The 16,141-nt window shown below is 43.5% G+C and overlaps 1 protein-coding gene across 2 annotated transcripts in view; it reads left to right on the top strand.

Moving 5' to 3' along the window:
• Nucleotides 1-16,141, top strand: part of stk32c (serine/threonine kinase 32C) — a 267,164-nt gene that overhangs the window by 232,545 nt on the left and 18,478 nt on the right. For both annotated transcript variants that reach the window (XM_084321547.1, XM_084321546.1), the window contains exons 6-8: nt 986-1,075; nt 4,556-4,659; nt 5,795-5,911. In XM_084321547.1, coding sequence (XP_084177673.1) covers nt 986-1,075; nt 4,556-4,659; nt 5,795-5,911 — 311 coding nt within the window. The remainder of the gene's footprint in view (nt 1-985; nt 1,076-4,555; nt 4,660-5,794; nt 5,912-16,141) is intronic.

Genomic DNA, 16,141 nt, shown 5'->3' with positions numbered 1-16,141 from the left:
TTTCCGTGATTAAATACGATGTGTGTCACGTTAGCTGCTAGATAGGTTTCAAAGACTACGAGACACACCTGAAACTAACCATAACCGTTGAACCCTAACCCTAATCTTAACTTTATATCTTAACCATAACCGTTAAACGTTGAAACAAACCATCATCATAGTATGACTGTGTTTGTATCAGGGTGGATTGGTGGCTTAGTCTAGTGGTGAGAGCACTCGTTTGCTTTGGACTTTTGCAGTTCCAAAACGTAAATATATTATTTATACAAGATGTAAATATATTATTTACAGCTATAACATAGCGTATACTTATGTACCTTTTTTCCTGTGGTCGATTAGTACTTATTTAAGTTTTCTGATAAGACTGTGTTGTCATGCTTCAAGTTCTGAGGCGATGAAAGCTTGAAAATGACCTTGTCATCTGATTTAATGATTAATATGTAACTGAATGATTTGTTGATTGTTTTAAGGCCCAATGTTTGTTTAATACATTTTATGTTGTATACTGTTAAACTTGCTTTGGCAATAAGTACTTTGTATTCCATGCCAGTACATTTGAGTGGCATGTAGAGAGCTGTGAGCGTGGCAGAGAGTATGTTCCAAGGTGAGGCGTGTAGGACACACAGCTGCGACCCTGCAGGCTGGCGACGAGTCGCCACGGAAACGGGGCCGCGGCCGGAGCCAACACTGTGTGTCTGACACCCTGTCACATCTTCAAGACACACGCAAAAACAGAGACATCAGATTCTCTCTCGCTTCTAGACTCCTTCTGCCTCGTCAGATTCCTTCTACGGTTAGCTAGCGGTATATCTAAATGTGTGTCGTCGAACATTTTTCCTTTTAGTCGATCGCTTGTGTTATTCGTTTTGGGTATTTACAGTAGTAGTTAGTACCGTAATGATTATTTATAGTATTATTATTTATTATTTATATAATATGTATCAATCAAGAAAAAGGTTTTGATTGATTCTGGTGGTTCTTTCAGGCCACGCCCACCTGACTGACTTCAACATCGCGACGATAATAAAGGATGGAGAGAGAGCCACGGCCTTAGCTGGGACCAAGCCCTACATGGGTAACTAACCTAACGCATATCTGACCTGTAGTGAAACGACAGAGACAGTAGGCTGGTGTTGTTTGTTCTGTGGTAGGGAGGCACAGATGTCACCCACTATACCGATGCAAAGTATCAGCCGAAAACCAGGTGTCGATCTGATCCAATCGTTTTTTTACTAGGGATGCACCGATACCAGTTTTTCACTACAGATTCTGAGTCTGTAGATCAGGGGTCAGGAACCTTTTTGACTGGGAGAGCCATAAAAGCCAAATATTTCTAAATATATTTCATTGAGAGCCATATAGTATTTTTAACACTTTGAGCGCCACGCCTGGTTTTCCGTTTTACCGCTTGAATGCCACCATCGGCGCCAATGTTAACGTTAATATCGCCTAATCTATGTTTTAAATTATGGCTATGTGTCTAATCTGCCCATCGCATTATCAAAGACTATTTTCCAGTCAGTGCTGTGAAGGCAGATTGTTTTTTTATCGCGTCGTTTCCGTTTCAGAGCAGTTAGAAAAGCCCCCGTTTTGATATAAAAAACAGCTCATTCTGGAGCATTCTATGAAAATCGTCTTTTAGTGGAATATTCCACAACGTTGATATTCGTCTGCCTTTTTATGAATCGTTTTCAAATAAACGCTAGATGATCAATATTATACGTGCACGCAAGCACATTACAGCCGCGCACTGATCGCTCCGTTGATTTCCTCACAGACTTTTACAGTGAAACCGAAAGAAGACATTTCACAAAACGGCTTATAACTTCATCAAACTTACTCTGATTATCCTACCACTGATAACATAGAGTCCTTACCTGGCATCAGATGGTATCCAACTGGTATATTCCAATTCCTGATCACCATTCGAAAAAATCGATAAGTGTATGGATCCAACGCGAGACTGTAGATCTCCATGATCCGCGGGGATCTGAGGCTCCAGAATGAACTGTGGTAACCCCGGCTGGATCAGTGAACTGGAAAATGTGGAGTACCGGATTTTTTTCCCCTTCATTTTCATTGAGTCCATTCCAAAATCACTTATGTCATCTGGGAGACGACAGGGGGCGCTTTTTTCCACAGTGATCACCGGCGCAGCTCGGCTATACTCGGGTAGGCTCGGGTGATGCAATAATTTTTCAGATCGCAAAAAAAAAGAAAAAAATCCGAGAAATCTCGTGAGTGGCACGCAACCACCTATAAAAAAACCAGAGAAATCTCGTGAGTGGCACTCAAAGTGTTAATATATAATAAATTAAATATGTCTTACTTTTAATGCGACTTCTGGTGCTGCATGGTTTTGCTGATGGCCTTGTAATCTGGTTCATACGTGGTGAGATTGAGCTTCATGCAGGCGTTGAGGCTTCCATCAGTTAAACGTGAGCGTAGGTTGGTCTTAATGTTCCTCATATGCGAGAATGACTGCCCACATGCATATGTAGAGCCAAACATGGTCAATACGGCAATACTCACGCTGCATTGTGTGGTATGTCACAGGAAGCTCGTTCCAAGTTTTAAGAATCAGCTGGTCTTCAGGTTGAAGATTTTTCATTTCTGTCCACTTGTGTTCCCTTGCCAGCTCTGCTCGCTATATCTTCAGCTACAGATACTATTAGCTGTATCTTCAAAACTAATTTCTGTTTACTTTAAAATGACACAGTATTATTAAAGGGGAACTATCTTATAAATGGCCTTTTTGAGTGTTTAGCATTGTTTCCTAGCTATGTGAACTTATATTAATATGATCTATGTCTCTAATTCTCATATTGGCGCATTCTTCCAATTCTCCTCTCACAATATTCACCCTCACTGAACTGAGTCATCTGAAAATGTGCTGATTTGTGATGTCAGAAAGACACCACTGCATGATAATGGAGAGGTACAAGATGAGCTGCACACAGTGGCTGCAGCCCAGGCTCAAAACGGCTTAAGATCTTAAGGTAGAAAAATGCTGTTTTTGAGGACTTGATTAGAAATACAAAACAATGAATAAAAAAAAAAAAAAAATTACAGAGGTGTTCCATAGACTCACAGGAATTGTGTAAAAGTGCCCAAAATTGTGAAAGAAATAGTAAAATAGTTCCCCTTTAAGAAATATCACAAGTATAAAAAAAAAAAAAAAAAAAAAATTCTGGGAGCCATATGCTGTCACCAGAAGAGCCATATATGGCTCGCGAGCCATAGGTTCCCGACCCCTGCTGTAGATACTCCGATACCGATGCCCTGTTAACATTTTGGTTGCCGAAAACATAGAACTACGTTTCTGTCGCCCGTTCGTTGAGTGCCGGAAACGTAGATCTACGTTTTTCTCACTGTATTTCTTTTATTCGCTATTGCCATTCATAATTCAGCGGTGCACCTTGTGCATGCTGTACTGAATGTGTCTGAGCTGGCAGACGGTATTATACCGCCCTCTAACGCCTTCAGCCATTATTGCACCCCGTTAGAAACGGGTTAGTTTCTTTTCTCTACCGAGCTGCGGCGTGGGGGCGGGTCCTAAACACTCCGGAAAAACACATGCTTGTAGGGATGGTTTGGAATACTGACCCCGCCCGCCCGTTGAAGTGCAATGCCCAACAAACGTCGGAGACAGGATCGCTGTGGATAACTGGAATGGCGATCAGATATTTGGATTCTTTTTTTTGCATTACATCAGAGACCAGGTAAGGACATTATATATGAAAGCTTGCGTTGATCTGATATTTATTTCTACCCCGATCGACGCTGTCTCTGTGTCTGTATGTGTGGCTATTTGCCGTTGGGTTGCAGGAGGGTGGGTGGGGGGGGGGGGGGGCGGCACGCATTGCATGCTTGCATGAGAGGAAGGATAATAATTATGATCTAGCGTTGATTTCAGGAAGATCCGATAATCAGGCAAAAAATTACAACGTGTTTATTGAATTACACAAAAACACAGTTTTCGCGTCTTTTCCCTGGAATGACTCAGAAGCACCCAAACTATATTCATATTCAAAACGGTATAAAACGGAAATGTACGCATGAAAAAATTATCTGTTTTTTGCACGTTGACCAGAAGCAACTCAATGAGACTCGACGCCGTTATTAGACCCATAGCTATACTATCAAATATAGGTTTAGCTCTACAAACTACAACTACGTTTACATGGGGTTAATGGACGGCAAGGAAGGGGTCACTTCCCGGAAGGGGCGTGGCACTCAATGTGTTAACCAGTGTCAGTGCCATATAATATAGAACAATATAGACTTAGACTTTAGTTAGTTTTGTGGTCATTGAACAAAACCGATTGGGGTTATTGGATAGAAATGCTTGGGATATAATACATTTTTCTCAGTTTGATAAATCTAACACTATGTGTGGAATAAGGCAGAAAATCAAGTTGCTCTTGTTCAATATTTGGCATGATATACATGGCTATATGAGTATTAGCATACTATATTATATACTCGTTATAACAAGTATGGTAAGATTGGTGGCGTGTAATTCACAGCTGTATTTGCCTCCCTGACTCCTTAGCCCCAGAGATCTTCCACTCCTTTGTGAGCGGAGGGTCGGGTTACGCCTTCGAAGTGGACTGGTGGTCACTAGGGGTGACCGTCTTCGAGGTGCTGCGTGGCTGGGTAAGCCAGGCATTATGGGAAGTGGAGTTCTGGGCCCGTATTCATCAAGCGTCTCAGAGGCGGAAATTGGTCCTAAAATGTCCCCGAAACTGATGTGATTTCACATTTGGTTCTACTTTTAGGCATGGGAGTAAAGATGATTGTATCAACCTTCTTAACCTGGGGGGGTCCTATCTCCACCAGTATGTAGGAGAGCCTGATAGCTGTCCTAACCATTTAGGAGTTCCCAGCAGGTGGCGATGATATGACTACATACACACACATTCTGGGAGGCGGGACTGGAGTGTTATAAATATATAATATTTAAGCATTGCCTAAATTATTATTGTTAGATAGCCATGTTCACATTCAATGTATAGGGATATTCTTATGAACAAAGAAATAACTAGACCCCACTGGCTAAGCAGGGCAATACAGCACTGAATTGATGTTAATTGGTGTAAGCAATTCGGAAAAGCCAGATGAGCTGTAATTTTGGTATAGGTAATTTTGAGACTTATTGTTAGTAGGTACTTAGCTTGTTATACACCCGCAAGTGGTGCTATATTTTCTGTATTTCATTGTCTTTTTTCTGCATTAAAGTATCTAGATATAAGATATAAGTCGATTGAATGTGAAAGTGGATGTAGGAAACTTCATAACTGAGACGTTTGATGAACACGGGCCCTAGTATGGAAAAGCACATGCAAAGAGCTCATATTTCCAAAAGGTCTGCTTTTTAGGCATCCTGATTTTCCATTGATGCCCATGTATTATTTATTTATTTATTTATTTATTTATGTAGATTCTACGATGCCTTATTATGAATGTCTTTTGTCTGTTCCCCTGGGGGCGCCGAAACACTCCTAACCCATACAAGACGATGTGATCGTTGACCCCTGTGCAATTGACCATATTCACATGGTAGCCATTTTGCTCTTATGTCCCAGATGGGAAAGGAATCCCAACCCATGCATCATATAAGAGCAACATGTGTGAATATGTTCAATGTATCACTCCTACCATCATCCTCTTGCCCTCTATACCCCCTCCATCCCTCATTCCCTACCCCCTCTCTCTGTCCCCTATGACGTCCATGCTCTCTCTCTCTTTCCTCTGAGGCCCTATGACGTCCATGCTCTCTCTCTGTCCTCAGAGGCCCTATGACATCCACGCCAGCAATTCGGTGGAGTCCTTGATGCAGCTCTTCAGTACAGTCAGCGTTCAGTACAACTCGGCCTGGACCAAGGACCTGGTCTCCCTTATGAGGAAGGTGAGTGGAGCAGCCAGATGGAGCCACACAAGCCTCCCTTGACAGGAGAGCTTGTGGGGGAGGGATAAGAGAGGGGCAAATGGAGGGGATGCATGGTGGGAGGAAGGGAAGGTAGAGGAGCTCGGGGGAAAAGGAGAAGAAAGCGACAGATGGAGTCTGAGGGAGAATGTGTTCACAACGAAGAGGCGTCCTGGGTGATCCCATCACAAGTGCCCAGCTCTGTACACCTGGCATTAGAACGCGTCTCCAGCTCTGTACACCTGGCGTCAGAACGCGTCTCCAGCTCTGTACACCTGGCGTTAGAACACGTCTCCAGCTCTGTACACCTGGTGTTAGAACGCGTCTCCAGCTCTGTACACCTGGCGTCAGAACGCGTCTCCAGCTCTGTACACCTGGCGTTAGAACGTGTCTCCAGCTCTGTACACCTGGCGTTAGAACACGTCTCCAGCTCTGTACACCTGCCGTCAGAACACGTCTCCAGCTCTGTACACCTGGCATCAGAACGTGTCTCCAGCTCTGTATACCTGGCGTTAGAACGTGTCTCCAGCTCTGTACACCTGGCGTTAGAACACGTCTCCAGCTCTGTACACCTGCCGTCAGAACACGTCTCCAGCTCTGTACACCTGGCGTTAGAACACGTCTCCAGCTCTGTACACCTGGCGTTAGAACGCGTCTCCAGCTCTGTACACCTGGCGTTAGAACGCGTCTCCAGCTCTGTACACCTGGCGTTAGAACGCGTCTCCAGCTCTGTACACCTGGCGTTAGAACACGTCTCCAGCTCTGTACACCTGGCGTTAGAACACGTCTCCAGCTCTGTACACCTGGCGTTAGAACACGTCTCCAGCTCTGTACACCTGGCGTTAGAACACGTCTCCAGCTCTGTACACCTGGCGTTAGAACGTCTCTCCAGCTCTGTACACCTGGCGTTAGAACGCGTCTCCAGCTCTGTACACCTGGCGTTAGAACGCGTCTCCAGCTCTGTACACCTGGCGTTAGAACCAAGGCCAGATTAAGAATTCAGAGGCCTCTGGGCCAGACTCTTGTGGAGGCCCCCACACACACATACACGTGCACGCACGCACGGTGACTGTTACGAAGGATCAGATTAAACCGAATATATATATTTATTGATTGATATATATTGCATAATATTTGTATATCGTTTGATATCCCTTGTGTATTCCTTGTACATATACATGGAATATCCCTTTAACCTAGTACAGACCATAATATTTCGTTCTCCTATTGGACAGCGGTCCCTTAGGCGCCATTGCCATACCCCCAAGGTCTGGTTCAAAGTCACCGCCAAAGACTTGCCTGGACATGAACGGCTCTGCGCAAGGATACGAGACAGGAATAAAGCTGGTACTAGTTTGTTCACCTAACGTATAAATACGGCGCAGGTGAATACAGAAGTTAAGTTACCCAATAAGTTGAAGCCTCACCCACGATACAACGTGCGGTGAAGTATGACCTGTTTGGCCCCAAATAGAGCATTGAAACCGCGTGCGAATTAATAACTGAAGTATCAGAGTTTAACGCTGTACCGTCGAGTTCGACCTATTCTATTAATTCAGTAATAGTCTATTTATGTATAGTGTATCGTGCGGCTACCGTTCTACAGTGACCAGCATCACCAACGTTTCCTCGTACCAGCTAGTGTGCTTATCCAGGCTGGGCTGCTTACCCTGGCGCTTTCACCCGAGGAGCCCTAGACGAGGACCGTGTGGACATGTACACTGGATAATCTACCCGACGACTACATAGCCCTTTTCGGCTGGATTATATTTGCTTTGGTCCTGTAATTGATGGAGCGGAGAATCGCCTACACCCACAATTGTGTGGGATTTACCCTGTGAGGAGCAACGTCGAGCCCGCCTCTCAGAAACCTGAGGCTGGCTAGCTTTCTTCCATGCGGAGCTGCATGCTACGGAGAACAGCTGTTATTCGTCTGCGGATCAAGAGATTATTGCACCGTCTCCTGTACTTGGAGTCTCTCTATTCATCGTTGACCCAGACTCTACTACCGACAAATCCTCTCCCCTTGCTGGCCTACAACCGGAGGGACCCTACCAGTATCTCCCGCTGCCTTACTAGAGTACCATAGATATAATTCCTAATATTCAGGTTGTATTCATTATGCGTAATATGAGAATGGACATACGTTATTGATTTGCTTACGCACCTTCTTTTGCCTTATAAGCGCACCCTAAGTAAAGTATTGTTATATATACTATTATTGCTGCTAATAAATATTCTTAAACCCAGTTTTGTGTGGAACCGTGTCATTGTGGGAAGTGTTCATCTAAGATACCTGTGTACTGTATGGCCAGTAGTAATGTACATAAGACAGTAGTGGTTTAATGATACCATACTTATATAATACAGTCAGGGAATTGTACCCCTCAGTTACAGTGACGTTTTTATATGTAAAACATTGGTGGGGCAGCCACTAACCAAGGCTACATACCAGGCAAACTACAGTAATCAAAATGACAGTAATCGTTGTTCGCAAATTTCACACCACATATCAGGCATAGGCTACAGGTAAGCCTGCATTGTTAGTCGTGAAAGCAAATTAATCTGTCCACGCTGAATTAAACCCTCTATTTTCCTCAGACTTAACTTTTTTTGGATTTATCCATGGTTAGCTTACTGGGGGGTCGGAAACTCAAGATTAGCCACTTGCAGACGGCAGGGAGAGGCAAGGGGTGTGACGTACTGTATATTTTAGTTGATGAAATATTTTTGTTGACTAAATATTTTAGTAGATGAAATATGTTTTCATTTCAGTGTCAAAGTATGACATCGATATCCAAAATAATAAAACAAATTAAAAAAAAAAGTTAAAAAAAATAATCTTTTTTTGTGGGAGGCCCCTCATCACTAGAGGCCCACGGGCCGCGGCCCAAACGGCCCGGTCATTAATCCGGCCCTGGTTAGAACGCGTCTCCAGCTCTGTACACCTGGTGTTAGAACACGTCTCCAGCTCTGTACACCTGGCGTCAGAACGTGTCTCCACGTGCATCTCGAGTGACCACTTGTGATCGGATCTCGCTTCCCTGCTCGGTATGCAGATAAACACATTACATCCTACGTCACTGAAGATGCATGCGAATTAGATAATATAATGGAGCGCATGCAGTATCTCCATTACAATTTAGTTTTACAAGGTGAAGTCCCTTAAATATTTTTTAGAATAGACTACACAACTTTTCCAATGCTTACTGACATCACACTACATAACTCGCTGGCTAGTTATGATTTTCATTATACACACTGCTCATCTTAATACCCTCTCTGTATCTCTTTCTCTCTCAACTACCTTCACGTTTAAAATCAATAAGGAGGTGAAATGATCCATGCACAATCCATGTACTGTACCTACACCTATATGGGGAGAATATCCTCATTATTCTCCTTCCATTCTATTCTATTCCCATTTTGGATATTAGCCAACACCTCACCTACATTCTGCTGGAATTTAGCTTTTCCGTTATCCAAGTGATCCAAAAGCTGGGATGATGTGGGAAACACCATGCCGATAATAAAACCATTTTCCAGGCGATACCAGATAATAAAACCACTTTCCAGGCGATACCGGATAATAAAACCATGCTCTAGGCGATACCAGATAATAAAACCACTCTCCAGACGATACCAGATAATAAAACCACGCTCTAGGCCAGGGGTGCCCAACCTTTTTTTAACCAAGATCTACTTTTTTATTTGCCACCTAGCCGAGAGCTACCAGCCCAAATTTGACCTACTCTCGGCTAGTATTAGTAGTAATAGTATTAGTAATACCCATTCAATATGCACATGACAGAAAATATTATATGGCATATAATATTTTCTGTCATGTGCATATTGAATGGGTATATAATATAATATGATATTTTATATATCATTGTAACGGTGTAGTGTAGGAATTACAAGAATGACAAGACTAACTTCTCACGTTGGGCATGCAGGCAGCATGACCCATTTATTTCACACTCTGCATACACACTGACAACACACACACTCAATTCAATGGGCATGAGAAAACATATGTTTACATTGCCAAAGCAAAAGTGGAACAATACAATCAAAACAAAAATTATATGTACAATTAAAAGGGAATAGGAATGATGTGTAAACAGAGCTGTCACATTGCAACTGACAACACACACAGTCAATTAAATTAAAAGAAAACATGTTTACATTGCCAAAGCAAAAGTGGAATACAATCAAAAAACAATTCCACAGTCACTGATAGTTCTCCTTTATCTATTTTTTTTGTAGAATTAAATGTTAGTCATATATGTCATCCTCACTGTCTTGCTCTGAATTGTCAGCTGTATTTACAATGCAGTGCACTTTTCCATCAGTGGGTTTTCTTTTGCTTTTTTGACACACTTTTGCAAAGTGATTCTGTGATCCACATGATTTGCACGTAGGCTACAGAGAAGATGCCATTTAGTTCAGCTTGCAAATGCTGGGTAATGTTCTCTGCCCCTTGGATGAGAGTCGGCACATTTCAATAGCGGTGATTGCACGCTTGCACGAGAGGAAGGATAATAATTATGATCTAGCGTTGATTTCAGGAAGATCCGATAATCAGGCAAAAAATTACGTGTTTATTGAATTACACAAAAACACAGTTTTCGCGTCTTTTCCCTGGAATGACTCAGAAGCACCCAAACTATATTCATATTCAAAACGGTATAAAACGGAAATGTACGCATGAAAAAATTATCTGTTTTTTGCACGTTGGCCAGAAGCAACTCAATGAGACTCGACGCCGTTATTAGACCCATAGCTATACTATAAAATATAGGTTTAGCTCTACAAACTACAACTACGTTTACATGGGGTTAATGGACGGCAAGGAAGGGGTCACTTCCCGGAAGGGGCGTGGCACTCAATGTGTTAACCAGTGTCAGTGCCATATAATATAGAACAATATAGACTTAGACATTAGTTCGTTTTGTGGTCATTGAACAAAACCGATTGGGGTTATTGGATAGAAATGCTTGGGATATAATACATTTTTCTCAGTTTGATAAATCTAACACTATGTGGAATAAGGCAGAAAATCAAGTTGCTCTCGTTCAATATTTGGCATGATATACATGGCTATATGAGTATTAGCATACTATATTATATACTCGTTATAACAAGTATGGTAAGATTGGTGGCGTGTAATTCACAGCTGTATTTGCCTCCCTGACTCCTTAGCCCCAGAGATCTTCCACTCCTTTGTGAGCGGAGGGTCGGGTTACGCCTTCGAAGTGGACTGGTGGTCACTAGGGGTGACCGTCTTCGAGGTGCTGCGTGGCTGGGTAAGCCAGGCATTATGGGAAGTGGAGTTCTGGGCCCGTATTCATCAAGCGTCTCAGAGGAGGAAATTGGTCCTAAAATGTCCCCGAAACTGATGTGATTTCACATTTGGTTCTACTTTTAGGCATGGGAGTAAAGATGATTGTATCAACCTTCTTAACCTGGGGGGGTCCTATCTCCACCAGTATGTAGGAGAGCCTGATAGCTGTCCTAACCAGTTAGGAGTTCCCAGCAGGTGGCGATGATATGACTACATACACACACATTCTGGGAGGCGGGACTGGAGTGTTATAAATATATAATATTTAAGCATTGCCTAAATTATTATTGTTAGATAGCCATGTTCACATTCAATGTATAGGGATATTATTATGAACAAAGAAATAACTAGACCCCACTGGCTAAGCAGGGCAATACAGCACTGAATTGATGTTAATTGGTGTAAGCAATTCTGAAAAGCCAGAATAGCTGTAATTTTTGTATAGGTAATTTTGAGACTTATTGTTAGTAGGTACTTAGCTTGTCATACACCCGCGTTAGAACGCGTCTCCAGCTCTGTACACCTGGCGTTAGAACGCGTCTCCAGCTCTGTACACCTGGCGTTAGAACGCGTCTCCAGCTCTGTACACCTGGCGTTAGAACACGTCTCCAGCTCTGTACACCTGGCGTCAGAACGCGTCTCCAGCTCTGTACACCTGGCATCAGAACGTGTCTCCAGCTCTGTACACCTGGCATCAGAACGTGTCTCCAGCTCTGTACACCTGGCGTTAGAACGCGTCTCCAGCTCTGTACACCTGACGTTAGAACGCGTCTCCAGCTCTGTACACCTGGCGTCAGAACGCGTCTCCAGCTCTGTACACCTGGCGTTAGAACACGTCTCCAGCTCTGTACACATGGCGTTAGAACGCGTCTCCAGCTCTGTACACCTGGCGTTAGAACGCGTCTCCAGCTCTGTACACCTGACGTTAGAACGCGTCTCCAGCTCTGTACACCTGGCGTTAGAACGCGTCTCCAGCTCTGTACACCTGGCGTTAGAACACGTCTCCAGCTCTGTACACCTGGCGTTAGAACACGTCTCCAGCTCTGTACACCTGGCGTTAGAACACGTCTCCAGCTCTGTACACCTGGCGTTAGAACATGTCTCCAGCTCTGTACACCTGGCGTTAGAACACGTCTCCAGCTCTGTACACCTGGCGTTAGAACGCGTCTCCAGCTCTGTACACCTGGCGTTAGAACCAAGGCCAGATTAAGAATTCAGAGGCCTCTGGGCCAGACTCTTGTGGAGGCCCCCACACACACATACACGTGCACGCACGCACGGTGGCGTTTTTATATGTAAAACATTGGTGGGGCAGCCACTAACCAAGGCTACATACCAGGCAAACTACAGTAATCAAAATGACAGTAATCGTTGTTTGCAAATTTCGCACCACATATCAGGCATAGGCTACAGGTAAGCCTGCATTGTTAGTCGTGAAAGCAAATTAATCTGTCCACGATGAATTAAACCCTCTATTTTCCTCAGACTTTCCTTTTTTTGGATTTATCCATGGTTAGCTTACTGGGGGGTCGGAAACTCAAGATTAGCCACTTGCAGACGGCAGGGAGAGGCAAGGGGTGTGACGTACTGTATATTTTAGTTGATGAAATATTTTTGTTGACTAAATATTTTAGTAGATGAAATATGTTTTCATTTCAGTGTCAAAGTATGACATCGATATCCAAAATAATAAAACAAATTAAAACGCGTTAGAACGCGTCTCCAGCTCTGTACACCTGGCGTTAGAACGTGTCTCCAGCTCTGTACACCTGGCGTTAGAACACGTCTCCAGCTCTGTACACCTGGCGTTAGAACATGTCTCCAGCTCTGTACACCTGGCATCAGAACACGTCTCCAGCTCTGTACACCTGGCATCAGAACGTGTCTCCAGCTCTGTACACCTGGCATCAGAACGTGTCTCCAGCTCTGTACACCTGGCATCAGAACGTGTCTCCAGCTCTGTACACCTGGCATCAGAACGTGTCTCCAGCTCTGTACACCTGGCGTTAGAACGCGTCTCCAGCTCTGTACACCTGGCGTTAGAACACGTCTCCAGCTCTGTACACCTGGCGTTAGAACACGTCTCCAGCTCTGTACACCTGGCGTTAGAACACGTCTCCAGCTCTGTACACCTGGCGTCAGAACGCGTCTCCAGCTCTGTACACCTGGCGTTAGAACACGTCTCCAGCTCTGTACACCTGGCATCAGAACGTGTCTCCAGCTCTGTACACCTGGCGTTAGAACACGTCTCCAGCTCTGTACACCTGGCGTCAGAACGCGTCTCCAGCTCTGTACACCTGGCGTCAGAACGCGTCTCCAGCTCTGTACAATCAAAAAACAATTCCACAGTCACTGATAGTTCTCCTTTATCTATTTTTTTTTGTAGAATTAAATGTTAGTCATATATGTCATCCTCACTGTCTTGCTCTGAATTGTCAGCTGTATTTACAATGCAGTGCACTTTTCCATCAGTGGGTTTTCTTTTGCTTTTTTGACACACTTTTGCAAAGTGATTCTGTGATCCACATGATTTGCACGTAGGCTACAGAGAAGATGCCATTTAGTTCAGCTTGCAAATGCTGGGTAATGTTCTCTGCCCCTTGGATGAGAGTCGGCACATTTCAATAGCGGTGATTGCATGCTTGCACGAGAGGAAGGATAATAATTATGATCTAGCGTTGATTTCAGGAAGATCCGATAATCAGGCAAAAAATTACAACGTGTTTATTGAATTACACAAAAACACAGTTTTCGCGTCTTTTCCCTGGAATGACTCAGAAGCACCCAAACTATATTCATATTCAAAACGGTATAAAACGGAAATGTACGCATGAAAAGATTATCTGTTTTTTGCACGTTGACCAGAAGCAACTCAATGAGACTCGACGCCGTTATTAGACCCATAGCTATACTATAAAATATAGGTTTAGCTCTACAAACTACAACTACGTTTACATGGGGTTAATGGACGGCAAGGAAGGGGTCACTTCCCGGAAGGGGCGTGGCACTCAATGTGTTAACCAGTGTCAGTGCCATATAATATAGAACAATATAGACTTAGACATTAGTTCGTTTTGTGGTCATTGAACAAAACCGATTGGGGTTATTGGATAGAAATGCTTGGGATATAATACATTTTTCTCAGTTTGATAAATCTAACACTATGTGTGGAATAAGGCAGAAAATCAAGTTGCTCTCGTTCAATATTTGGCATGATATACATGGCTATATGAGTATTAGCATACTATATTATATACTCGTTATAACAAGTATGGTAAGATTGGTGGCGTGTAATTCACAGCTGTATTTGCCTCCCTGACTCCTTAGCCCCAGAGATCTTCCACTCCTTTGTGAGCGGAGGGTCGGGTTACGCAAAAATGTACAATTAAAAGGGAATAGGAATGATGTGTAAACAGAGCTGTCACATTGCAACTGACAACACACACAGTCAATTAAATTAAAAGAAAACATGTTTACATTGCCAAAGCAAAAGTGGAATACAATCAAAAAACAATTCCACAGTCACTGATAGTTCTCCTTTATCTATTTTTTTTGTAGAATTAAATGTTAGTCATATATGTCATCCTCACTGTCTTGCTCTGAATTGTCAGCTGTATTTACAATGCAGTGCACTTTTCCATCAGTGGGTTTTCTTTTGCTTTTTTGACACACTTTTGCAAAGTGATTCTGTGATCCACATGATTTGCACGTAGGCTACAGAGAAGATGCCATTTAGTTCAGCTTGCAAATGCTGGGTAATGTTCTCTGCCCCTTGGATGAGAGTCGGCACATTTCAATAGCGGTGATTAACGTGAGCCCTTTCTCTCTCAAAAGTCTGCGTCTTATGCTCTCGTTAGCAACACCTAGTACAATTTTGTCACAAATCATTTCATCTCTTAGCTGCCCATAGTATCACAGGTTGCTGCCTTTTCTCTCAGTCTGGTCACAAAACTGTCTGGAATCGCCTTCCTCTTGTTTGCTGCTCCCAAACACGTACCTTTCATATATGACGTTCTTCGCCGGTTTGAAGTACTTTTCCAACGTATCCAGTATGACTTTAGCGTCCCCTTGATCCTGTTTGGTGAGATTCAGGTTGTGACGGTAAATGTGCCTGCATTCACTTCCCATCACGCTCCTCAGAGTTGCAGCCTGAATGTCCTTCTCGGTTATACCCGTAGCGAGTGCATAGTCCTCGTATTCGGCACAGAATATGTTCCAGCTGACGCTCCAGTCGCCTGTGAAGCTCATCGGGGAGGGGGGTGAAATATTAGCCGCCATGCTAGCTGACAATAGCCCAACGTTACTTGTCTCGGCCTCCGTAATGTTGTCTTCAGAACCGGAGTCCGACTGTGACATAGTCAGCTAATATGTACATACATGGACGTAAGTTCAACTAGTTCTGACACCATGTTTGTGTGGATGTTTCTACGGCATATATAACGACAGACACAAGTATCAAGTTCAGCGTCTGTAATCAAAGTGCACATTCCTCTACATCCGGGGTATTCATGAAAACAACAAAAGCAAGCGATTGCCGATCGCCTCGATCTAACTAGACCCCGTAACAATGATTTTCCAAAATAATCTCGCGGCCTACTTGAAAGCAACGCGCGATCTACCGGTCGATCACGGTCGACTGGTTGGGCACCACTGCTCTAGGCGATACCAATAGGCTACAGAACATTGGAAAGATCCAACATTTTATTTCCAAGCAATAGAAGGATGACCAGCGAGTGTCTCTAGCGATGACAGCTGTCTACAAAAGCTGATCTGATGAAATCACATAGCACTTTCCTTGCATGTTCATTCCATTCTCCAAATGGCCGCTCAACATGAACTCAAGCTTCCTTTACAACCTCCTCACA

The sequence above is a fragment of the Notolepis coatsorum genome, assembly GCF_963971535.1.
Source record: "Notolepis coatsorum genome assembly, chromosome: 9".
Taxonomy (NCBI): Eukaryota; Metazoa; Chordata; class Actinopteri; order Aulopiformes; family Paralepididae; genus Notolepis; species Notolepis coatsorum.
The sequence above is the reverse complement of the archived record's forward strand: the minus strand, read 5'-3'. Positions and strand labels throughout refer to the sequence as shown.